This window comes from Myxocyprinus asiaticus, chromosome 14 (assembly GCF_019703515.2).
Source record: "Myxocyprinus asiaticus isolate MX2 ecotype Aquarium Trade chromosome 14, UBuf_Myxa_2, whole genome shotgun sequence".
Lineage (NCBI taxonomy): Eukaryota > Metazoa > Chordata > Actinopteri > Cypriniformes > Catostomidae > Myxocyprinus > Myxocyprinus asiaticus.
The window spans coordinates 47,962,932-47,990,416 of record NC_059357.1 but is presented as its reverse complement, the minus strand read 5'-3'; the positions used below and the strand labels follow the sequence as shown (position 1 = coordinate 47,990,416).

General features: G+C 42.4%; 1 protein-coding gene across 2 annotated transcripts in view; it reads right to left on the bottom strand.

The window, feature by feature from the left end:
- LOC127452168 (ethanolamine-phosphate cytidylyltransferase-like) overlaps positions 1-27,485 on the bottom strand; it is a 60,341-nt gene that overhangs the window by 15,576 nt on the left and 17,280 nt on the right. The window contains exons 2-6 of one of the 2 annotated variants that reach the window (XM_051717463.1): positions 23,368-23,456; positions 16,790-16,951; positions 13,653-13,719; positions 13,493-13,577; positions 11,552-11,593 (exon numbers count right to left, since the gene is read on the bottom strand). In XM_051717463.1, the coding sequence (XP_051573423.1) occupies positions 11,552-11,593; positions 13,493-13,577; positions 13,653-13,719; positions 16,790-16,951; positions 23,368-23,456 (445 nt within the window). The remainder of the gene's footprint in view (positions 1-11,551; positions 11,594-13,492; positions 13,578-13,652; positions 13,720-16,789; positions 16,952-23,367; positions 23,457-27,485) is intronic. The other variant, XM_051717464.1, reaches the window with a different exon arrangement.

Below are 27,485 nucleotides of genomic sequence, written 5' to 3'. Positions count from 1 at the left end.
AGTTCCCCTGAATCAAGGCTGAAAGTGAGTACCACGAACTTTGTATCACCTATCCTTCACAGTTTTCTTTTGCCTGTAGAGATCTCCATTGGTGATCATAGAAAATATGTTACAGCTTTAGTGGATTCCGGGGCTGCTGTGAATCTCATAAATCAAAAGATCGTACAAGAACTCAATATTCCCACCAATCAATGCATTCCAACGATTAATATCACCACAGTTGACAATGCTCCCATTGGTACTGGTATAACCCAATAAACTGTTCCCATAACCATCAAGATTGGACTATTTCATGTGGAGAACATTTCACTATATGTCATAAACTCACCCAATCACGCTCTTATCCTGGGTCATCCTTGTCTGGCCATCCACAATCCTTCTATCTCCTGGAACCAGGGTGATCTCACGGTATGGTCTAGTTTCTGTCATGAACATTTGTCTCCATGTTGCTGTCTCCATGCCTTGTCTTACCACCAGCATTGAAAGCCCTGAATTCCAAACAGTAACCATGATTCCTGAGGAATATGCAGAATTCAATGAAGTTTTTAGTAAGGTCAAAGCTACTCAACTTCCTCCTCACCTTCCATGGGACTGCGCCATTGAACTTCTGCCTAATACAGCTCCACCGAGAAGCAAGACTTATCCATTGTCACATCCTGAGACCCTAGCTATGGAAACATACATCGAGGAAGCCCTTGCCTTCATCCATCCCTCCACCTCTCCAGCAGCTGCAGGTTTTTCTTCGTGGAGAAAAAGGATGGAGGTCTATGTCCATGTATCGACTATCAATGCCTGAACTCTGTCACCTTGAAATACCGTTACCCACTGCCACTCATCCCCTCAGCCCTTGAACAACTCCGTGAGGCTAAGATTTATATTAAGCTCGATCTAAGAAATGCTTATAACCTCATCAGAATCAGAGAAGGAGATAAGTGGAAAACTGCATTCATCACCACCAGGGGGCACTATGAATATCTGGTCATGCCGTATGGACTTGCTAACGCCTCCTCTGTTTTCCAGTCTTTTGTCAATTAGATTTTCAGAGATCTAATGAATCAGTGTGTGGTGGCCTACATTGATGACATCCTCATCTACTCTCAAAATAAAGAACAGCATATCCAGCATGTCAGGACAGTCCTATCACATCTCCAGGAACACCAGTTATTTGTCAAGGCAGAGAAATGTGAGTTTCATATCTCCCATACCACGTTCCTAGGTTACAATATCAGCCACCAAGGTATAGAATTGGATGTCTCTAAAATCACAGCAGTTACCGAATGGCCTCGACCTTCCACAATCAAAGAACTACGGCAATTTCTACCGCTGCTTCATCAGAAACTACAGTATCATTGCAGCCCCACTCACATCATTGCTCAAGAGAAAACCCAAACAGTTACCATGGAACGATGACGCATACCAAGCCTTCGTCTCCATCAAGTCAAGCTTCACGACCGCTCCTATACTGAAACACCCTGACCCCAGTCTTCCTTTCATCGTTGAAGTAGACGCTTCTGATTGTGGAATTGGAGTGGTCCTGTCACAACGTCACAGTACCCCAGGCAAGCTTTACCCTTGTGCCTTTTTCTCCAGAAAGTTAAATTCTGCTGAACGAAACTATGATGTGGGGAACAAGGAATTACTTTCTATGAAGGCAGCACTCGAAGAGTGGCATCACTGGTTAGAGGGGGCAGTCCACCCATTCCAAGTTATCACTGATCACAAGAACCTTGAATACATCAAGGCAGCCAAGAAACTGAATCCACATCAAGCCCAATGGTCCTTGTTCTTCACCAGGTTAAATTTTACCGTTACTTACCGCCCTGGCAGCAAGAATAGCAAAGCAGATGCACTTTAATGCAGGCATGATCCACCCACATCCAGCCTCATCCTGGATGAGTCCTATCACCATCTGTCATCATTGCACCGATTAGTTGGGATATCATGGAAGAAATACAGCGAGCACAACAGCACGAACCGTCACCACCTGACTGCCCCCCAAACAAGCACTTTGTACCACAAGCTCTATGTCTGAGAACTATCCAATGGGTCCACACTTCTTTGAGCACAGGACACCCTAGCATCCAAAGAACTATCACACTTGTACGTAATTCCTTCTGGTGGCCATCTGTAATTTGTGATGTTACTAAATATGTGAAGTCTTGTCAAGTGTGTGCACAATCTAAGACCCCCAGGGAACTACCCATGGGATTACTCCAACCACTGCCAATACCCCAAAGACCATGGTCCCACCTGTCCATCGATTTAGTCACCGACATGCCAAACTCCAATGGATACACCACCATACTGGTAATTATCAACCGATTCTCAAAATCATGTAGACTTGTCCCTCTCAAGGGTTTACCCACAGCTATGGAAACTGCTAACTGCTATTTCATCAAGTATTCAGAGTCTATGGATTACCAGAAGACATCGTGTCCGATCGAGGTTCACAGTTCACATCCCGAGTTTGGCAGGCGTTCTGTAAGCAACTGGACATCAATGTGAGTCCCCCCAAGCTAACAGACAGGTGGAATGTTTAAACCAGGAGATTGGCAGATATCTTTAGAGCTACTGTAGCCATGAACAGGAAAAGTGGAGCGACTTCTTGCCCTGGGCCGAATACACACAGAATTCCCTCATACCTCTACGGGACTAACCCCCTTCCAATGCGTGCTGGGCTACTAACCCCCAATGTTCCCTTGGTCCGGAGAACCTTCTACAGTGCCAGCGGTGGACGATTGGATTAGGCAGATTGAGAGGGTGTGGGACAGCGCACATGTCCGTCTATAGCAAGCGGTTCGAGCACAACGCTTTCAGGCTGATTGGCAGAGGTGCCCTCACCCCAACTATCAGCCTGGACAGAGGGTCTGTTTATCTACAAGGGATCTCAAGCTGCAGCAACCTGCAGGAAGCTCAGGTCAAGGTATGTGGGTCCATTCAGAATTATCTGTCAAATAAACCCAGTTACTTATTAGAGCTTCCTGCTAACTACTGCATCTCTCCTTCCTTCCATGTGTCCTTGCTGAATCCAACTGGCGTCTGGCCCTGGAATCACCAATCCCGAGCCTCCGCCTCCATTGGAGGTTGATGGAGCACCTGCGTATATGGTCAGAGAGATCATGGACTCAAGGCGACGAGGGAGCCAGATGCAATACTTGGTGGACTGGGAAGGCTATGGACCAGAGGAGAGATCGTGGGTAGTTGCCAAGGACAAGGGGTTCTGTAAAATCGGAGATTGTTACCAATCTTACCAACCACCGAGCGTTTTCCATTACCATTGTTTATTGATTCATGTTATGACCATTGCCTGTTTTTCTGGATTTACTGCTTTTTGGATAACCCTTTTTGTTTGCCTGGTTGGATTGTCTATTTGGTTTATTGGATTTATCGACCTGCTTTTTGACTATGTCTCTCTGCCTGCTGTTTTGGATTGTTTGCTTTTCTCTTTTAATAAACTTCCTGCACATGGATCCTAACAATGTCTCCATGGCTAGTTCGTTACAGATGTGCAATGTGTTATATTTATATAGTCCTGTTAAATAATTTCTGTTACAATTATGTCAGTTTGAAAAAGTTTCTATTTTGTTTTTGTAGTTTCTAAATGTAAAGTTTCTGTCATTTCATAAAAAAAAAAAAAATCCATAGTTTTGAAGTTACTTACTATCATAGTAAGGAGCCATGCTTGGTTTTACCAGTGACTACCTGTGATCTAGTTACAAATATCACTTAAAACTATGGACACTAATGGAGGAATTATGGCAGCTTTTCATAATTATTATGGACCAAGCAATCAGTTTTTCTTCGGTGTAAAATCTGTTATAAGTAACTGGCTTTGTTTGCCATTAGAAATTCAAAGAGATGACTGTACTTAATCAGTAGGATCGCATGTAGAATATTTTAATTTAGTGCTATATAAATTACATAGGCCTATAAATAAGCTTTTTTACAGTATAACACTGGCTGGTAATGACAGGCAGACAAAGACGAGATGATGTGAAGAACCTAAGTGCAGTTTATTACAAATGTGAAATCCCAAAACCGTAAATCCAAACATGAACAAAACATAGACTTGACTTGACTTGACTTGACTTGACTTGACTTGACTTGACTTGACTAACCCAACAATGTTACCTAAACACAATACCTGACAAAGGACCATGGCAAACATGAGGGTATAAATACATGGACAAGGGTAACAAGACAACCAATGAACAGACAGAACTATATACAAGATAACAAGACTAATAAACTTAAACCAATGACAAACTAGAACAGATAACGAGATAAGACAATAAACCAATGAAAAAAAGACACATGAACATGGAGGGAAACAGGATGATCACATGACTTGACATGGAAACAGGGAGTCACATGACATGGCAGGAACTAAACAAAAAAAAGACATAAATACAAGAACAAATCTCATACATTTGACATACAGATGTTACTGTTGCATCAAGTCAAAATCAATGCTATACTGTCTAATGTGCATTTCAGTGCAAAATAATATCAAATATATAATAATGTCACTATTTTTTATTAGTTTCAATCATTAATTATTATTAATTTGTTTTTTTAAATTAAGGACAAAAATATTTATTTTTCCACTGTTGCTACCAAATCAGGTGCTGGTGCCACCATCTGTAGAACTTGGTGGCACCAGTGCTACCACTCTCATATGTTAGTCTGGAGCCCTGTGGTGACATGTATGTTCTGTTAGATAGGTTTATATTTTCTGTTAGTGTTTATGTTTAATAAAAATAGTGAAAGTGATTTTCTGAGCACTTGCAGTGTCAAAAGCTCCCAGTAAATATTAAACACACACATGACAAGGTGAACATGAATAACCTATCTATAATGATTCTAAGGTCATTTTAAACTATTACATCACCGATGGGAGTAAATATGGGTCCGGCTACTACAGGATGGCTTCAAAAAAAGAAAATCCACCATTTGGAGTGGCCCAGTCAGAGCCCAGACCTTAACCCAATAGAGATGCAGTGGAATGACCTCAAGAGAGCCATTCACACCAGACATCCTAAGAATATGGCTGAGCTGAAGCAGTTCTGTAAGGAAGAATGGTCCAAAATTCCTTCTGAAAGTTGTGCAGGTCTAATCCGCAGCTACCAGAAGCTTGTGGGTGTGGTTATTGCTGCCAAAGGAGGATCGACCAGTTATTAAATCCAAGAGTTCACTTTTTCCACAGCACTGTGATGTGTCCAATAAAGACATGAAAGATTATAATTTTTGTGTGTTGTTAGCTTAAGCACATTGTTGTTTGTCTATACTTGTGACTTTGATGAAAAGGAGATCACATTTTTTGACCAATTAATGCAGAAAACCAGCTAATTCCAAAGGGTTCACATACTTTTTCTTACCACTGTATTCCGCTATTTTGGCACATTGTTTCCAGTAGTTACACTCCAGTAAGCTGCAGCTACACAAATAAGTGCAGCTTTTACTTATTTTATGCTTATTATTAATGCTGATTTTAATAATTTCTCATTATGTGGAGTCACACTTCAGAGCTGAATAAATGAATAAATGAATATAGAATTAGTTTAATATGAACATTACAAATCTGATTACAGTTAAAACATTAAAAATGTCTTATTTACATTCTGTTGGGATCCTGATTAGCAACGTATTGAAAGATCCAAAATAAATTGCCTATTTACACATTTCAGTGGTTCACAAGTTAATGTAATCCTGCTTAGAGGATAGTGTAAATGTGTGTGGCTTGCTGTCCTTGGCAAAATAAATTCCACTCATCCACAAATAAAGCTCTATTTTGGTTTCGTCACTCCAAATTACAGTGTGCCAGAAGCTGTGAGGCGTGTCAAGGTGTTGTCGGGCATATTGTAACCGGGCTTTTTTGTGGCATTGGCTTCTTTCTGGCAACTCGTCCATGCAGCTCATTTTTGTTCAAGCATCGTCGTATTGTGCTCCTTGAAACAACCACACTGTCTTTTTCCAGAGCAGCCTGTATTTCTCCTGAGGTTACCTGTGGGTTTTTCTTTGTATCCTAAACAATTATTCTGGCAGTTGTGGCTGAAATCTTTCTTGGTCTACCTGACCTTGGCTTGGTATCAAGAGATCCCCGAATTTTCCACTTCTTAATAAGTGATTGAACAGTACTGACTGTCATTTTCATGGCTTTGGATATATTTTTATATCCTTTTCCATCTTTATAAAGTTCCATTACCTTGTTACGCAGGTCTTTTGACAGTTCTTTTCTGCTCCCCATGGCTCAGTATGTAGACTGCACAGTGCATCCACGTGAGAGCTAACAAACTCATTGACTATTTATATACAGACACTAATTGCAATTTAAAAAGCCACAGGTGTGGGAAATTAAACTTTAATTGCCATTTAAACCTGTGTGTGTCACCTTCTGTAACAAGACCAAACATTCAAGGGTATGTAAACTTTTGATCAGGGCCATTTGGGTGATTTCTGTTACCATTATGATTTAAAAAGGAGCCAAACAACTATGTGATAATAAATGGCTTCATATGATCACTATCCTTAAATAAAAGACAGTTTTTTGCATGATCAGTCCTATTTTCAAAATCAATGCCAAAATTTCACAATTTCTGCCAGGGTATGCAAACTTTTGAGCACAACTGTATATACGCTTACTCTGTGATTGATTGGATTAAATGAAATTGCTCCTCCCGAAGCTAGTTTATATTCAGTCTTTCACAAGTAGATGTAATCCTGCTTAGAGGATAGTGTAAATGTGTGTGTCTTGCTGTCCTGGGCGAAGGGCTCGAGGCTTGACCTGAGCTCAAATACCCCCCAAAAGCTGCCAGCAAAACGGGACAGTGATCTGTTGTCTACGGATCCTTGTGTTTGAGACGAGATGAAATATTTTGTGAAGTCTCTTTTGCCCCACAAAGTAATGTAAAAAACCAGTTGCGGGGGGTGGGGGGTGGTTTTTGCTTGCTTATCTTGTGTGAGATGGCAGATGTGCTCGGAACTGACCTGGCCCCCCCTCCAGACGCAATGGGGGCCCTCACTGCATCCAAAACCGGGGAGTCCTCGCTGCGCTTTGAAGGGGGAGCCCATGACATGGATAAACATGAGTTAGTTCACATGCATTAGAACGGGAGAACCCCCTGCTGCATTTCGGAAGGGAGAGCCCTTGAGTGTTTTAAGCAGGCCCGTCTAGCAATATGAGACGGGGGGGCTACTGGGCTAGCCGGAGAGGCCTCCGCAGCACCTAAATGGGGGGGTGGCCTGGTGGTTTGACAAGGATAAGGCATGCGTCCCCCTGACCTTGATCGTGAATGTATCGTGGTTAGCTAATGAGGGCTTGTTGGTGTTTTTGATGTGTAGACGGTTGGTATGGATGTAGGTATGCATCGGATGACCAACAGTCCAGGAATCATATTTGATGCTCGGGCAGGCCTTTTGGCTGCAGTGGTTTCCGCCAATGCAGAAGGAATGGTTTGAATGTAGTTTTTTAAGATGCCGGATTTAATCAGAACGGATTTTAGATGTTTTTGGAACCAGAATCGGGAAACTGCTTGGTTTTGGTCGTCTATGAAGAGTGGATCAAGAGAGTTTTTGGATTGTGAACCTCTGTAGTGCAGGTAAAGGGCTGGATGGGAGTGAGCAGGTTGAAAATAAAAATTTTAGTCTGGTCTGTTTTACTCTATTTAATAAGGTATCTGATTGTCTCGTGGTCTTTGATATGGAGGTCAGAAATGGTGGGATGGATTCTTGGGTCAAATTTTGCCATGGTAGTGTGTTCTGAACATCGGTAGAAGCTGAAGAAGGCGAGGATGAACATTGCATCTAGTGTTTTTGAGGTGTTTGGAGATACAAGTATGTAGCCCTGGCAGAGGGTATTTAGACATCGGATGAGCAGGTTGATGGTGTGGGGTAGCCTAGTATCGGTTCTGGTGGGTTGGGATTTGTGGATACCCTTGATGAGAAGTGAGATCTGGGGATGGTCTACTGAGGAGGAGTTTTTGCCAAAAATTAGTTCATAGAAGAAATGGATGCCACTTAGGTACCCCATGATGGTTCCTGGATGGAGGTTTTTGGATTGGTTGAGATGTGAGGAGAAGAAGGATATGGAGAGGAGAGAAAAATTGAGAAATGGCAGGTTGTAGGTTTGATGGAAATTTTTGAAACATTTCCACACCATCCAGTAAATTTGGAGGGTTTGGTGGGAAACGGCTTGGAGGATGGAATCTAGGGAAGCTTGGTGAAGGATTCTGAGGGGGTGATTTATAGAAATTTCAGTTCTGAACAAGGAGGAACTGAGGTTGGTGTCGGGTTCGCTTCTGGGGCCAAGGCTCTGAATCTCTGAAAGAGAAAACGAGAGAGAGAGAGAGAGAGAGAGAGAGTCAGCAATCTGGTTCTTTGATCCTGGAATGTGTTCGGCTTTGATGATAAATTGGTTACGCATGGAAATCCAAATGAGGTGCCGGAAGAATTCGATGGAAGTGGATGGGCTGGCAGTCTTTTCTTGAGCAATAGGAATTCTTAGGTTGGAGAAAACTTTCGTCACCATGGTTAGATGTAGGGCTGCGGGAGAATTGTGAAGCGAGACAGTGAGGAAATCGTCAAGCAGGTGGATGAGGTAAGGCACGAAGTGATTTTTTAAGAGTATCCAGCAAATTGCTTTGGATAGCATGTCAAATATCTTGGGGCTGCTTTTGCAACCGAAGGTGAGTCGGAACGGAAAAATAGAATTTGCCATTCCAGCGTACGCTGAAGAGGTGCCAGAAATCGGGTTGCAGGGACATGATTTTGAATGCTGCAGTGATGTCAACTTTAGTGAGCCATGCCTTCCTTCCTACTTTTTTAATCATTTGTATGGCTTGGTCAACGTCATGGTAGTGAAGGGAGTATTCATCAGTTGAAATCAGGCTATTGATACTCGGGTGGGGTCTGCTGTGGGGGGCTGAGAGGTCTATGATGAGGTGTTTTTTCCCTGAGAATTTCCTGGTGGCTACTCCAATGGGATTGATATGGAAATTCTCAAATGGAGGTTTAGTGAACAGGTCTATCATGAAACCTGATTTAACTTCTTTATTTAGAAGGTTGTCGACTACTTGAGGTTCAGTGAGGGCTGATTGCAAGTAGTGATAGAAGAGACTGGAGGTCGGTGGACTCTCTAAACCACGATTAAAACCATGTTTTAATCTGGACAATAGAAATTGGATGAACGATTTATCTGGATAGTTGACCAGTTCTTTAGCTAGTGCAGGAATAATGACAGGAGTACTGAGGTACTTTCTAAATTTGTTTTTAATTGATGATTTTTTTAACCGGACAAATTTAACCTGCATGAGCTCCTCCGCAAAAGTCACAGATATGCAGGAAATGGCATGATGGTCTGTGACATCCGTAATCATTGAAATTGTTGCAAATTTGTGTGCCTGCTGAAAAGCTTACAGATCTTCCTTTTTGATCCTTGATGTACGAGTTTGATGGGTTGCTGTTGGGTTGAGGGACATAGTTAGTCGGCTTGGTTCGGAGGGTGTGATTGAGGGTCATGAAGTAGTTAGTTGCTCGGTTGACCTGCAGGCGGTGCATGAAATGCTTTTACATCCTAAGAACAGTCTGTTATGGAGATCTAGGTATAACGCTCCCAAGTATTGGCATAGGTTCCACTGTGAAACTCTGGTTGCACATTTGGCTGAAAAAGCTTGTGATATGTAAAGAAATGGATTCCGCCATAAGAGAGCGATAGTACGGCAATAATGGAAAGGTAGTCATTAAGCTTGCGCCGTCTATGAGGAAACATGGAGCAAACGATATCAGTAAAATGCCCGAAGGTGATGCAAAACTCGGCGAAAGCGAGCATGCGAGAAGAGCTAGGAGAGGGAATTTTCAGACTGACTGAGAATTCGCCGCAGTATATGGTTCTAATGGTGGTGCTGTTTGGGATTGCTGTCAGTAAAGAGGAGAGATCTATGTCTGCACCTGCAAGAATTTTAGACTGGAGGTGACTGGAGACTGGCAGGGGTTCTGAGGCTGCAAAGTTTGAGGGAATAGAGAGGTATGGCAGTCTGGAGGTTGAATGAGGGAGGGCGAGCTGGAGAATTTGGGCTGGCTAAGGAACGATTCTGGAACGTATTCGCTTGCTGAGGCAGCCTAGTAATGGTTCCAGGGTAGGGGAGAAAAGGAAGGTAGGAAGCAGGGGGTAAAGTGATGAGAGGAATGGGTCTGGGGTGGAGTTTGCCAGTGGAGGCAGCCTCACGCAGAAATCTGCTCCAGTGGCCCATGGATAGGAAAAAGTGGTGGGGGGATGTTAGCATGAGGAATGAATTGTGTTGGAAAAATAGAGGCATTTGGAATGGTTGTCGTTGGAGAACGAGGGAAACAGCCTGTGTGAATGGTGAAAATTTCATTGGATGGATGGTGGGTTTGCTGCGTGTATGGTAGAAATGGGATTGTTGAGAAATCTGTTATTGAGTGGAGATTTGAGAAGGAAGAGAAGGAGGCGGAGGGAGTTAAGCGGGGGAAGGGATGGTGACACGGGCCGAGCTTCCATGTTTACCTCGGGGTTAATATGACCGCTGGAGCTGGTTAGCTGTGACAGAATTCTGTGGATTTCTTTAGATTTTATGTTGAGGACTGCCGATTTAGAGCATATAGCAGGTGGAGAAGTTCTAGGGGCGGGTGAGTCGCCGTGTTTAGAGGCGGCAAGCAAATCATGGAGCTGAGCTTTGTTTGCCAAGGGTACGTGATGTCTGCGACTGCGAGAGCATGTCTTAATCCGTTGATGGTCCATTTGGCTATACTGGGGATGGAATGGCGATCGGACGTGGAAGAAGCATTAGATGAGGAGGTATGTGAAGCTCTTGAGGGAGGGGAGAAGAAATAATCTGGCGGCACCGCCTAGAAGAAGTAGTATCCGAGCGTGAAGCTTGGCGGCCTCAAATCACTGCTGGAAGTTGTGGAATGGCGCTGGGAGAGACAGGATCCTGGGTTCGATAGGCTGTTGTGCGGAGTCCGGAGCGATTTAAAATTCGTCGTCGGAAGGAAACAGTTCGAGTTTCTGAGACATCTTCAAGTATGGGTGGGGCTTAATGCCAGAAGACTCAACGCCATGTAGAGGTAAGCAGCTGTTTATATATGCTTACTCTGGCGATGTGATTGGTCGGATTAAATGACCTTGCTCCTCTTGAACCTAGTTCATAAAACTCCATATTATATATTTTCAAAATAGTAGAGACTTTTTACATTATTAAGGCAATATGCAAATTTATGACTAGTCATTTTTTTTTAAATAGACCCTAATTAGATATTGTTAATATATTTAAACAGTATTTCTGTCAACATTGTTCATTTTGCTATAGTTTTGTATTTCAAAGTTCGGTCACACTGCACGACAACACATCTTTCTTGAAATAGCCTCAAAATTCAAACATAATTTGAATAGATAAGTGTATGCTCTTTTGCTGTCCACCCAAATGAGAAAAATATGAGTTAGAAAAAGATTGACTTTTTCTTAAAGGAATAAAATGACCTGTCATGTCAACTGCCCTGCTACAGATAAGAGCAGCTGAGAGAAAATAATACTCACTCTTCCAAAGTTGTCTGTGTGTTGCTGATAGTCTGACCTGCCCTGAAGAAGGAAGATAAGAAATCAATGTCCAATTTGACACTGAGTGAGTAAATACAGCATATCATGTATATTAAGTCAGAAGCATACTCGACACAAGTAAGCACACACAGACATGAACGTCTGTGCCATTAAAGCAGATGTGTTATTATTCAGGTAGCTATAAACATGTAAACATGACTGTTTAACTAACTTTAACTCGCTCAGCAAGATCTTCAAACTGTTGCTCTGCCATGACAGTTGACCTGAATAGAAAACTGACCATAAAAGAAGACAGTACATGCTAATGCCCACCATGGTGCCCCTTATGGCATCACTGAGAATGCAAAGCGTACTTGCGGTACATTATGAATTACAGTCTGACACATTTCAGAATGCAACAATGGAGCTTAAGTAGCTAGAAGCATTTGTGTTGAGGAGCACTGACGTGCACAGAACGGGGGCAGCAGGGGTGCAAGCCCCTGCCCCTTTCATTCACAAATCTAAAGGTGCCCTTTTGGTCATCCAGAAAAGGGGAGAAATGTTAATAATTAAATTAAAATAGTTAAATAAAACAAAATTAAAATCTCATCATAATTTCATAATAACAGTAATAATGTGTTATGAGATTTCTTTGTAAATCGCGAGTGTTTTAAAGAAAATTAAGCGGAGGTGCCTTTAAGAGCACGTGCTACAGCAGATTGGGGGCATATACCAATCGCAAGTGATCCTCCCTATGCCCTATACTCACTCCAAACTGCAGAGCCCTTGAAGGGGGTACTCTGAAGGAAACATGGCGTTACTGTATGAATGTACCCTTCACTAACAGTCTTGTGGAAGGGCCCTCCGAGAAAAGATTAATTTCTCACTTTTGTTTTGAACGAGCATTCGAAAGGCATCCCCTCCTGCAGCAGTGCCCTTCAAGAAAGCAAAAAATGCAGTTTTGAATTCGCCCTGGAGCATCGAAGTGCTGTTACCTCAGACGAGTAACAGGTCAGATAAAAAGTCCACTCCATTTATTGTGCTGTAAGTTCATCAAAAGAATAATACTCAATTGCTACTGCATTTCCAACATTGCAGTGTCTAGTGTAGACAGATTTATTAATTATAATGGGAGTGGTCGTGTCACTTTCAGTGATATAAATTTAATTAGTCTTTTTATAGAATACTGACATAAACTGAAGGAGCTGTCTGGTTCAGCCAAAGCCAGTTTGGTTTTGTTGAAACTAATAAGCCATTAGACTAATCACTTTCAGAAAAATACCATTAGGCTACCACAGTACCGCTGCTTCCTATGCGCGTATTATGCAGACTGCGTAGGGCACCAACTCCCTAAGGGGGCACCATCATACCCATGGAGGGCACCAGAAACTCAACCGGCTGCTCTTACTCGCATGTTATAGGTTATTCAAGTACCCTGTAGCATTCGCGGAACACAGTTGATCGCCTCGCTCTCACACTTTCTCATCACGCTTTCGCACCGTGCACCACGTTACCAGGGTAATGCCATGGTACTGAATGATTGATCATGTTCATATTTCATGATATTGTCATGGTACTCCAAGGTACTTTAAGAAATACCATATTATACCATACTATGACACATGTCAAAAACATGGGGTTATCATAGACCATGTCTGAAAATAAATAAATAAACAAGTGTATTACCATGATACTTTTTGTGAGAAATATAACAGAATAGGCTATTATTTGTGATAAAGGAAAAATGGAAAAAAGTATGTACAGTACATGGTTAAATCCTCAAAAAGCAAAGAAATTAGTTAAGTATTTATAATTACTACTCATTAAAAAAAAGAAAAAACACAGTGCCCTTTTTTTATCCTTCCGCCCTGTCCCTGCTAAGGTCTGTGTATGTCACTGTTGAGGAGAGTATGTTTGAGGCCTCAGGTGGCAGTGTCTCACCATGTTGCTGTGATGAGCTTTAGTCATGAGCAGCATGCGGCCGACCAGGTCTGTAGTGGACACACCCTGCGTTCTTTTACACTCTCTGTAAACATATCCACTCTGAGTGAGAACCAAACTAAACATAAGAACAATATAGCATCATGAAAGGCAGGCTTACCTGTACCTACCCGACTTTTTCACTTCTTCATACGTGTCTTTTCCATCCACGGTGAGTGTTATATCATCTGAGGAGATAAGTTCAAAGGTTATGAATATGTCAACTGTGAACTACATTTACCAAAATCTTCAATCTAAAGTCAGCAATTTTAATATAATATGAAACATTTAGCATCAAATTCTTCCCAAACTGAATGATCTAAACTATGCTACCCACATTAATTTGATAGATCTACTGTATAATCCTCTGTATCACACAAATTGTCTAATTTGTACAGTATGTGAGACAAAGTTGATACTTCAATGGCACATAACCAAAAACTCCATTTAGTTTCCTGAGCTATGAAAAAGCAACCACTAAGCCAGTGGTTCTTGAACTTTTTCAGTGTTGGGCCCCTCCTTGGGAATGGTGCATCCCTTTGTGGCCTCTCAGAAGACCAAATGGCCCCCTCTGTCTTAGCAATCAAATGTTCATCATTGTTTAAATAGCAAAATACCTACTGATGTCTCTGTTCAATGACACTGCAGCTTAGTGTGGGGGATAGCAGTGAAATGTACAGTGCATCTGGAAAGTATTCACAGCGCTTCACTTTTTCCACATTTTGTTATGTTACAGCCTTATTCCAAAATTGATTAAATTCATAATTTTCCTCAAAATTCTACAAACAATACCCCATAATGACAATGTGAAAGAAGTTTGTTTGAAATCTTTGCAAATGTATTAAAAATAAAAAACGAAAAAAATCACATGTACATAAGTATTCACAGCCTTTGCCATGACACTCAAAATTGAGCTCAGGTGCATCCTGTTTCCACTGATCATCCTTGAGATGTTTCTACAACTTGATTGGAGTCCACCTGTGGTAAATTCAGTTGACTGGACATGATTTGGAAAGGCACACACCTGTCTATATAAGGACCCACAGTTAACAGTGCATGTCAGAGCACAAACCAAGCCATGAAGTCCAAGGAATTGTCTGTAGACCTCCGAGACAGGATTGTATCGAGGCACAGATCTGGGGAAGGGTACAGAAAAATGTCTGCAGCATTGAAGGTCCCAATGAGCCCAGTGGCCTTCATCATCCGTAAATGGAAGAAGTTTGGAACCACCAGGACTCTTCCTAGAGCTGGCCGGCTGGCCAAACTGAGCGATCGGGGGAGAAGGGCCTTAGTCAGGGAGGTGACCAAGAACCCGATGGTCACTCTGACAGAGCTCCAGCATTTCTCTGTGGAGAGAGGAGAACCTTCCAGAAGAACAACCATCTCTGCAGCACTCCACCAATCAGGCCTGTATGGTAGAGTGGCCAGACGGAAGCCACTCCTCAGTAAAAGGCACATGACAGCCTGCCTGGAGTTTGTCAAAAGGCACCTGAAGGACTCTGACCATGAGAAACAAAGATTGAACTCTCTGGCCTGAATGGCAAGCATCATGTCTGGAGGAAACCAGGCACCGCTCATCACCTGGCCAATACCATCCCTACAGTGAAGCATGGTGGTGGCAGCATCATGCTGTGGGGATGTTTTTGAAGATGAATGCAGCAATGTATAGAGACATCCTTGATGAAAACCTGCTCCAGAGCGCTCTGGACCGCAGACTGGGGCGAAGGTTCATCTTCCAACAGGACAATGACCCTAAGCACACAGCCAAGATAACAAAGGAGTGGCTACGGGACAACTCTGTGAATGTCCTTGAGTGGCCCAACCAGAGCCCAGACTTGAACCCGATTGAACATCTCTGGAGAGATCTGAAAATGGCTGTGCACCGACACTCCCCATCCAACCTGATGGAGCTTGAGAGGTCCTGCAAAGAAGAATGGGAGAAACTGCCCAAAAATAGGTGTGCCAAGCTTGTAGCATCATACTCAAAAAGATTTGAGGCTGTAATTGGTGCCAAAGGTGCTTCAACAAAGTATTGAGCAAAGGCTGTGAATACTTATGTACATGTGATTTTTTTTTTTTTTTTTTCGTTTTTTATTTTTAATAAATTTGCAAAGATTTCAAACAAACTTCTTTCACATTGTCATTATGGGGTATTGTTTGTAGAATTTTGAGGGAAATAATGAATTTAATCCATTTTGGAATAAGGCTGTATGTAACATAACAAAATGTGGAAAAGTGAAGCGCTGTGAATACTTTCCGGATGCACTGTATATATATTATTTTGTTATTACTGTACAATACATTTCTATTCATTAACATTGGTAAATGCATTCCAATATTTACTGTGAATTTTCACACTGAGAATAAATGGGTTCATCCAAAAGCTAAAAAATGCTTTATATGGAGTTAGGATGAAAATAAGGTGCATTTCAAACTGTTCTGAGACCTGTGCAGACAGACAGCACACTAGAGGTTAAGTTATTCACTAAATAGGGAGCAAGGGGACATCTTATGGCTTTCTTGCAGCTAAGTGCATTCACTCCTAAGATCCAACCAAAAGTTCAGTTTCAGGCTGCAGATGATGTTTCGACCACTCAACATGTTTGGCAAACATGGGACAATGGTAATCAGTACATAGATTCAGAATGCAACATTTTATTTTAACATGGTTGGCAGTGATTGGATGATGCTATAACTTTGAATCAGAATTATTTATTCAGCTTTACAAAAAATCAGCTGTAATGTCTGTAACATCTCATTCTAGAACTTGGTATTTTTTTAAATTTCACAACTTAGTCCCACAGTCAACATAACAGTATGTGGACATAATTTTTTTTGCTTGTTATTAGGTGCTACTAGTTACAAATCAAAAAACAAAATGGAAAATGCACACAGCAGTGATGCTCTGGTCTCAGGAGGTTAAAGGAGCTGTCTGACTCGTGATCTTCCATCATTTTATTAAATTCAGTGTTTTAAATCTGATGGCTACTTAGCTAACGTGGTCTTGTGGGATAGTAAAGTATCAACTGGTTGCACACTTTAGAATCTGTGACATACTGCTTTTGGCATAGTATGTAGTAGGGAAAAGGCATATTTGGACAGGGAACTAGCCTGCTGCTGTAACTACGCGAATACTTAATTGCTACTTCACATATTGATTCATATCTAAAATTGTCCCTTTAAAAGTCATCAAGAACAGGGTGAATTTTTGGCTCAGTATGATTGTTTTTGCACAGGTTATCATGATTAAGCTCTGACCTCCATGAACACAGAAATCACAGCAGTATTTGTCCAGAGTCTCAAGCGTGGTTACGTATGGAGCCCCTTCCACAATCTCATCCACCCATTTGATGGCTCGCACCATCTTATATCTCTCTGCTTGAGTGAACACTGGAGGACCTTTGTGCTTAGAGATCTCATCTGCAGGAGGAGAGTGACCACATTAGCATCAAGAACATTTTATTTACAACTTCTATTATTTGCTAGAGTATTAAACTAATGTTCATTCGTTCATATTTTTAGTCAAATTGTAGGAAAGGAAAATATGGTTACCTCTATTTCAACTATGTGATACCATTACTGACATATAAAGCTCTAAATGTTCTAGGCCCTCAGTATTTAAGAGATATTTCTTCTACCCTATAATCCAATAAAAATGCAGGTCTTATGCTGCCTTCATGTGCTATTGGAATTATCCTACTTCCCACCTCTGAAGTGGTAATTACGAGTACGTCATGTTCAAGTGCTTTGTTGTCGGAAAGAACAGGAAACATGGACATGGACTCAGTCATACATATTTCTTGAGGAACTTTTATTTTACAATGTAAAAAAGTACAACATGCATCAAATGGTTGCTGCTATACATAAATGAATATGACCGAAATGGCAAGTGCTAAAAATTTGCTGTATTTAGAAAAATTTATAAAAGCCTGCCATTCACTACAGAAACCGAACTCTTCTCCGCCTGGTCTACCATGTTGAAAGTGTACGAGCCCTCCCATCTCGGAAAGTTGGGTATCAAATTTGTCTCAGAGTTTCCCAGGCATAATTTCGACTTGAGGGGTCATTCATGTGCAACTTCAGAGTGGGAAACGTCATGGTTACTGGTGTAACCTCCGTTCCCTGATGGAGGGAACGAGACGTTGGTGTCGATGTAGTGACACTAGGGGTCACTCTTGGGAGCCCGAGACACCTCTGGTCTTTGATAAAAGGCCAATGAAAATTGGCGAGTGGTATTTGCATGCCACTCCCCCGAACATACGGGTATAAAAGGAGCTGGTATGCAATCACTCATTCAGGTTTTACGCTGAGGAGCCGATATAAGGTCCGGCCATTTCAGCGGGTAGTTCAGCATTGTGGCAGGAGGGACACAATGTCTCGTTACCTCCATCAGGGAACGGAGGTTACACCAGTAACCATGACGTTCCCTATCTGTCACTCCTCGATGTTGGTGTCGATTTAGTGACACTAGGGGTCCCTATACAAAATGCCACAAGGCTGAACTGTGTTATGTGAACTGGCGGTGTGTGGTGGGCAGACTTGCTGTGTGCCACATAGCCAGCACACCAGGTCGACACGTAACCTCCCCCCAACACAGTTATGAGTGTCGAACAGCCCGTTTTGGGGCCAAGTCGACTACCCAAAGATAGAGACAGGCTTAACCCAGTCATGGCCTCTTTTCCCCTTCTCTTTTTCCACTCCCTAAAAAAGAAGGGGGATTATCCGACTGGGCCGCCAGGTCTAGTCGGGGGGTGTCCCTCCGAAGGGGAGGACACCACGGAGACCACACCTCGCCCCAAGAGGGGGGGGGGATATTTAAGTGGAAGAATACGTCACATGGTCTTTCCAACAATGTGGACAGCCTTCAAGGTAGACCCTGCCCAATGGGGTAGGAGATACTACAACATAGAGACTGGGGCAGAGGGGCTCTGCCCAAGGAAGATGCAGTTTGCCAGCAGGGAAATGAATTAGCGGAAGATATAGATCGCATGGGGTTAGCCTTACAGGGAACCACCACATGCGGAGCACCTACCCCAGAACCGGGCTCTTAGTTAGCGCGTGTACTGGGCCAGCAGCGAGTCTCTCCGAAAACTCGACTGCCACAGGGCTCGGAGGAAGTCAACCAGGGAACAAATTTTGTGAACACTACTGGGAATTAACAGCGCACATCTTCAGCTCAAAAGGAGGTGGAAGGCGCTATGTGCAAGCGATACACCCGGCCGGCTATCCCTGGCTTATCCGCTTGTTGCGTGCCACTACCTGGGACGAAACCGGTTCCACCCGGAGGTTGTAGAACCTTGCAAAGGTGTTGGGTGTTGCCCAGCCCGCTGCTCTGCAAATGTCTATTAGAGAGGCACTTCTAGCCAAGGCCCAAGAAGCCGCTACACCACGGGTAGAATGGGCTCGTAGCCCTACCGGGGGCGACATGTTTTGGGCGAGTTATGGCGTCAACGAGCCAGTGGGCGATCCTCTGCTTGGAGACAGCGCTTCCTTTCTGCTGGGCACCAAAAGCAGACAAAGAGCTGCTCAGAGATTCTAAAGCTCTGCGTGAGATCCAAATAGATGTGTAAAGCACGCACCGGACACAGCGACGACAGGGCTGGGTCTGCCTCCTCCTGGGGCAGCACTTGCAGGTTCACCACCTAGTCCCTAAAGGGGTGGTGGGAACCTTGGGCACATAGCCCGGTCAGGGTCTCAGGATCATGTGAGAGTAACCTAGACTGAACTCCAGGCACGTTTCACTGGCAGAGAACGCTTGCAGGTCACCTACCCTCTTGATGGAAGTGAGCGCAGTCAGGAGGGCAGTCTTCAAGGAGAGTGCCTTAAGCTCGGCTGACTGCAAAGGCTCAAAGGGGGCTCTCTGTAGACCCTGAAAAACTACAGAGGTCCGCTGAGGGAATGAGGTGTGGCCTGGAGGGATTCAGCCTCCTGGCACCTCTTAGGAACCTGATGATCAGGTTATGCTTCCCTAAGGACTTACTCTCAACTGCGTCGTGGTGTGCTGCTATGGCAGCAACATACACCTTCAAGGTGGAAGGGGACAGCCTCCCTTCCAACCTCTCCTGCAGGAAGGAAAGCACTGATCCGACTGCGCATCTCTGGGGGTCTTCGTGTTGAGAAGAACACCACTTAGCGAATAGACGCCACTTAAAGGCATACAGGCGCCTCGTAGAGGGGGCCCTAGCCTGAGTGATCGTGTCTACCACCGCGGGTGGTAGGCCACTTAGGTCTTCTGCATCCCGTCCAGGGACCAGACATGGAGATTCCAGAGGTCTGGGCGTGGGTGCCAGAGGGAGCCCCGTCCCTGAGAAAGAAGGTCCTTCCTCAGGGGAATTTGCCAGGGGGGAGCTGTCGCGAGGAGCATGAGGTCCGAGAACCACGTCTGGGTGGGCCAGTAGGGTGCTACCAGGACGACCTGCTCCTCGTCCTCCCTGACCTTGCACAGAGTCTGTGCAAGTAGGCTCACTGGGGGAAATGCGTATTTGCGAATGCCAGGGGGCCAGCTGTGTGCCAGCACGTCTATGCCGAGGGAGGCCTCGGTCAGGGCGTACCAGAGCGGGCAGTGGGGAGGATTCTTGGGAGGCGAACAGGTGTACCTGTGCCTGTCGAATCGACTCCAAATCAGCTGGACCACCTGAAGGTGGAGTCTCCACTCTCCCCTGAGGGTAACCTGTTGTGACGGCGTGTCTGCCGTAGTGTTGAGGTTGCCCGGGATGTGAGTGGCTTGCAGCGACTTGAGGTGCTGCTGACTCCAGAGGAGGAGACAGCGGGCGAGTTGTGGCATACAACGAGAGCGCAAACCACCTTGGCGGTTGACATATGCTACCATTGTCGTGTTGTCTGTCTGAACTAACACGTGCTTGCCCTGGATCAACGGCCAAACCTCTGCAGGGTGAGCAGAATTGCCAACAACTCGAGGCAGTTGATGTGCCAACGCAGCCGCGGACCCGTCCAGAGGCCGGTGGCTGCGTGCCCATTGCAAACGGCGCCCCAGCCCATTTTGGAGGCATCTGTCGTGACCACGACGTGCCTGGGGACCAGTTCTAGAGGAACACCTGCTCGTAGAAAAAAGAGGTCAGTCCAAGGGCTGAAAAGACGGTGACAGACCGACGTAATGGCCACGCGGTGTCCTGTGGCGCCATGCCCGTCTCGGGACTCGAGTCTGGAGCCAGTGCTGAAGCGGCCTCATATGCATCAACCCGAGCGGGGTGGCCACCGCCAAGGATGCCATATGCCCCAGGAGCCTCTGAAAAAGTTTCAGTGGAACCGCTGTTTTCTGTTTGAATGCCTTCAAACAGGCCAGCACCGACTGGGCGTGATCGTTCATAAGGCGCGCCGTCAAGGAGACTGAGACCAACTCCAAACCGAGAAAAGAGATGCTCTGAACTGGGAGGAGCTTGCTCTTTTCCCAGTTGACCCGAAGCCCTAGTCGGCTGACCAGAGGTGTCTCGTGCTCCCAAGAGTGACCCCTAGTGTCACTACATCGACACCAACGTCGAGTGAGTGACAGATAGGGAACTCATATTTACGATAATTCCGATAGCATGTGAAGGCAGCATTAGGCAGAGAATACATGGCTCTTAAACTCTGGACAATGTTAAAAATTCAGACACACTCTCTCCATACAGAAAACACACTAGTCAAAGTAGAAAATGACTTACTTCTATCATCTGGCAGGGCTTGCTTGTATTATGGGACCTTAGTGCTGCTTTTAACATTATAGATCATAACATAGTTTTTAGATTATATTCATATTGTTTGCTTGTTGTTTGTCAGCACAGGTAAAGTATGACTGTCTTTGTCATTAGTGGTACTGATTTTAGTTACAGTAGATGGCATATTTAAAGGGATAGTTCACCCAAAAATGAAAATTCAGTCATTGTTTACTCACCCCTGTGTTGTTATAACCCCATATTACTTTCTATTTCTTAACACAATGGGAGAAATTGTGAAAAAAATCTGTGCTCAGTGATGTCACACAATGGCAGTTTATGGTGACTACATCTTCAAGATTCACAAGGACACAAGAGTATAATTCAGAAGTCTAATAAATTATGGTATGCGACTAGTGTTTTGTTCTGAAGGAATACGATAAGGTTTGGTGTGAAACAAACCAAAATCTAACGTATTATTAAGCGAAACTCTTGACTAACGGTTGATCTCCTGTGCTCGTTCATGAGTCTGCACGTGAGCTTTAGAGCTCCTTGAAGGAGAGCAACAGTAAACTCCTTTTGTTTCGCTTCAACAGGACCACCAGTGATATTAACAACAGAAAACACAACATAGCTGCACACAAACCAGAGAGCAGAACTTACAAAACATGTCTGAAGAGTTTGTAGTCAAAAAATATATGCTTTTCTATGCCTAGCCTTATTTGACTGAGGACTCAAACAAATAAGGCTAAACATGGAAATGCATCTATTTTTCGATTACAAACTCTTCAGACATGTTTTGTAAGTTCTGCGCTCTGCAATAAAAGTTATAATTTTTATGTTAATCTGAGTTTTTGTCCTAAGCAGCTGCGATGGGACATTTTGTCTATCGCTTGGTTTCTATATTTGCTGTTGTGCCGTGTAACACTATCTGCTATGAACTGGCACCGGTCTAAAATCATTCTGATAAAATTATATTGAAGCCAGCATCTCATTTGCCGATTAAAAATACTTGATTTTGGCCGAGAATGTTACACCTACCGACTGTTTTTGCGGAGGTCTAACATACACACCCACACACCTATTCAGAATAGAGGTGACAGACATTTCCACTTCCTCTGCCTTTCTCTCTGGTTCTTCTACTTCGCTTTTGGTAAGCGAAACCTCCAAAGAACTGTGGTCTCCCATACTCTCTGTCTGACTGTAACATCTGGGTGTGTGTGTGTGTAGCTACTTTCAGCCTCCTCAGTGACACTGTTTGATTGAAGACTCCGATTCAAACAATTAAGGCTGGGCATAGAAATGCATCTATTTTTTGACTACAAACTCTTCAGACATGTTTTGTCTCTGGTTTGTGTGCAGCCATGTTGTGTTCTGTTGTTAATACCGCTGGTGGTCCTGTTGAAGCAAAACAAAAGGAGTTTTCGCATAAAACGCACCACTTTGTGAGCGGAAGCGTAACTGTTGCTCTCATGCAAGGAGCTCTAAAGCTTGCGTACAGACTCATGAATGTGCACAGGAGATCAACCGTCAGTCAAGAGTTTCACTAAATAATATATTAGATTTTGGTTTGTTTCTCACCAAACCTTATCGTATTCCTTCAAAACAAAACATGAGTCGCATATCATAATTTAACAGACTTCTGAATTAAACTCTTGTGTCATTTTATAGCTTGAAGAGGTGGTCATAAACTGCCATTGTATGACATCACTGAGAACAAAATTTTTTCAAAATTTCTCCCTTTGTGTTAAGAAAAAGAAAGTCATATGGGGTTATAACAACACAGGGGTGGGTAAACAATGACTGAATTTTCATTTTTGGGTGAACTAATCAATAAATTTGATGGGAACTGAGACAAGGCTGTCAAGGACAGAAATACAGTCCATTCAATATGTGGTACTGTTGTGTACCTGTGTGTTGATCTCACAACTGACAAAACACTGCAGAAAACATGGGTTGTGAAAATTACATGTGACCAAGGATTTCAAGGCTGTATAATATATCGAAGGAAATGTACTACCGATTATTGCGTCAGGTTTCTGAAAGAGCTCTTGGTCTCAAACATGGTTATCAAATCTCAATGAAATGAACTGATTGACTGATTGTAGTGATAAAGCAGCGCTGTCACTCCACACTGGTACTGTGTGTGTGTGTGTGTGTGTGTGTGTGTGTGTGTGTCCGCACCGTCAGTGTGCACTCCAACAATGAGGTAGTCTCCCATAGCCTTGGCTTGTCGAAGCTGATTGGAATGACCATAATGGACCATGTCATAACTATAAGGAGAGTGTAAAGAAGACAAAAACAGTTATTAAAATAGGGAGGAGCACTAGAACAGTGGTACCATAACCAGCTAATCACATTTGAGTCTATTTGAGTCTGTTGCATAATCCTCTGCAGAAAATACATCTTGTGTGTGGAAACTTTTATAACCCCAACATACAACATCTATGTGGTTAAAATTATTTTTTTACAGTATATTCACCTATAAATTGTTCACTCTCATCTATAGTGGCCATAGAAAGTATTTGGACACTTAAAGCACACTTAAAAATGTCTGAATGTCATTGTTTTATATATCAAAGCAAGTGTCATCTGCAATAAAAAATATATTTTAAATGGATGTATGATGTCAGTTCTCTAAAGTGCACAAAGGTGTTCATCACATTAAAGTTGCTGTTTGGTTGGCAGTTAACCAAAGTTAACCAATGCCTAAAAAAATGTTCAGCACCCTTCAAGTCACTTCTCACCCCAAAATCAAGAGAAAAAAATTATAAAGTAGTTATGGTTTGCATTTTAGGACCATTACAACTTTTAGCATTTTTAAATTATTTTTTAAAATATTTCGGGTTTAATACAACTTAAGCTCAATAAACAGCATTTGTGGCATAACATTGATTACTTTATAATTATTTTGACATTCCATCTTTTCTTGAGAAAAGCAAAAATCTAAATCGGGGCCAATTTTGGAGGGTTTAAGGGCAGAAATGTGAAGTTTATAATTTGATAAAAGCACAATTATTTTCATTCTGTTAAAACTTGTGTATTATTTGAGCTGTGAAGTTGTTTAAATCAATGTTTTTATGTTTGTTTTAGGGTTTGTGGAATTCCATTGTCATGGCAACAAAATTGGATATAACTTTACACCGAAAAGGTTAGCAAGCAATTATATCACACTAAAATCATGTTTACACACATAATGAATTGTCTTGTGGCTATACTTTTGAAACAGTGAGTATTTTAATGTTTATGGATTGGCCCCATTCAATTTTATTGTAAGTGCCTCACTGTTTTCATTTTTTTTTTAAGAAAAGTTTTCCGTTAATCAACATTATGCCACAAATGCTGTTGATTGAGCTTAAAGGTGCACTCGGTAACTTTTGTCTTTGTGTTGTCTTGGACTTACAGTGACACTTAGCGGCTTGGATGCAGCATCATTTAAAATCAATAGTTTTCAGTTTCAGATGCCATTGTAGAAATGTAGTATTCACAGTCAGTCATGATTGCTTTAATCAATGAGTGAAAGTGTCCAATAACAGGACAGATACTGAGATTAAGCGAGTAGTATTCGGCTGGTCATGTGATTCTAACATGGCAGCCCCCATGAGTGGACCCTCTCCATGTAGAATAAAACAGCTTTTATAAGGTTACTGATATGACTGGAGTCTTCATTTCAGTGTGAGTGGTCATGATTTAATACATACAGGTGCATCTCAATAAATTAGAATGTCGTGGAAAACTTCATTTATTTCAGTAATTCAACTCAAATTGTGAAACTCGTGTATTAAATAAATTCAATGCACACAGACTGAAGTAGTTTAAGTCTTTGGTTCTTTTAATTGTGATGATTTTAGCTCACATTTAACAAAAACCCACCAATTCACTATCTCAAAAAATTAGAATATGGTGACATGCCAATCAGCTAATCAACTCAAAACACCTGCAAAGGTTTCCTGAGCCTTCAAAACGGTCTCTCAGTTTGGTTCACTAGGCTACACAATCATGGGGAAGACTGCTGATCTGACAGTTGTCCAGAAGACAATAACTGACACCCTTCACAAGGAGGGTAAGCCACAAACATCCATTGGCAAAGAAGCTGGCTGTTCACAGAGTGCTGTATCCAAGCATGCTAACAGAAAGTGAGTGGAAGGAAAAAGTGTGGAAGAAAAAGAGAACCGCAGCCTTATGAGGATTGTCAAGCAAAACTGATTCAAGAATTTGGGTGAACTTCACAAGGAATGGACTGAGGCTGGGGTCAAGGCATCAAGAGCCACCACACACAGACGTGTCAAGGAATTTGGCTACAGTTGTCGTATTCCTCTTGTTAAGCCACTCCTGAACCACAGACAACGTCAGAGGCGTCTTACCTGGGCTAAGGAGAAGAAGAACTGGACTGTTGCCCAGTGGTCCAAAGTCCTCTTTTCAGATGAGAGCAAGTTTTGTATTTCATTTGGAAACCAAGGTCCTAGAGTCTGGAGGAAGGGTGGAGAAGCTCATAGCCCAAGTTGCTTGAAGTCCAGTGTTAAGTTTCCACAGTCTGTGATGATTTGGGGTGCAATGTCATCTGCTGGTGTTGGTCCATTGTGTTTTTTGAAAACCAAAGTCAATGCACCCGTTTACCAAGAAATTTTGGAGCACTTCATGCTTCCTTCTGCTGACCAGCTTTTTAAAGATGCTGATTTCATTTTCCAGCAGGATTTGGCACCTGCCCACACTGCCAAAAGCACCAAAAGTTGGTTAAATGACCATGGTGTTGGTGTGCTTGACTGGCCAGCAAATTCACCAGACCTGAACTCCATAGAGAATCTATGGGGTATTGTCAAGAGGAAAATGAGAAACATGAGACCAAAAAATGCAGATGAGCTGAAGGCCACTGTCAAAGAAACCTGGGCTTCCATACCACCTCGGCAGTGCCACAAACTGATCACCTCCATGCCACGCCAAATTGAGTTAGTAATTAAAGCAAAAGGAGCCCCTACCAAGTATTGAGTACATATACAGTAAATGAACATACTTTCCAGAAGGCCAACAATTCACTAAAAATGTTTTTTTTATTGGTCTTATGATGTATTCTAATTTTTTGAGATAGTGAATTGGTGGGTTTTTGTTAAATGTGAGCCAAAATAATCACAATTAAAAGAACCAAAGACTTAAACTACTTCAGTCTGTGTGCATTGAATTTATTTAATACACGAGTTTCACAATTTGAGTTGAATTACTGAAATAAATGAACTTTTCCACGACATTCTAATTTATTGAGATGCACCTGTATATTGCAAAATTACAATTCATGTCTTTAGGAGTTAAACTTTTTAATAAGGAAAAAATTACTGAGTGCACCAGTAAGAGTGCAACTTGTATTGAACCCAGAATATTCCTTTAAGCATAGTTTCCCCCTAAAATACTCATCACCGTAATGTGTCACAGTACTAAAAATGTTACTATGATATATAAATGCTTTACAATTAAATAATAAAATAATTTATCATTTAAATATTTTTTTTCTTCACATTACTGTATTGAGAGTGATATTTTAATATTAGGGTATAAATTAGCTTGTCACAATGCAATTTTTTTTTTATTTAATGTTACAATTATTTAGTCAAAATAAATAGGCTTCATTTTCTTTATTTAAAATATAAATTTGTATTTCTTTTTTTATTTTGGGGTGAAATATGAGCCGGACATGTTCTTTCATGAGATTCATCGTCTAATATATTGCTATGACAAATTAACTTGCAGTCACTTGGACAGCCAGTAATAGATCCATGAAATTAGATAATAATGCTCAGATACCTTCTGCTGTTTGCTGTGTTCTCATTTACATGACGGTGCTTCCCCTAAGGAAACTTTCCATCTTGCCTTGTAATACAGGGTCTGCTGTTACACTAACAGTCATATGAGTCATATGATCTACACTGATAATGTAGAAAAAGGGTTTTGGAGCAGCGCTGCAGATGAGAGAAGATGGATCTGCCAGATGATTACTTACATCACACAACAAGAGATGCACTTTGTTTTGTCTGTACATCTGATTTTACTTGTTGAGAATGTTGAAGCCATTCCTGGCTCTGCTGCATCTTTAAGAGGACAGAATAACAACAGCACTGCCAAAGACCATAAAATATTAACTACTGGAGCTGCTTTGCAGGCACCCAAACTGCAACTGAGCTCTGCATCTATTTGACCAGGGAAACAGTATCATGACAACAGAGTTTGAAAGCCTTGCAGAGTTTGATGTTGTTCACTCATATGGGTGAATTTCACGAAACATATCAAGAACATGTCCTGGTCATACTTCACCA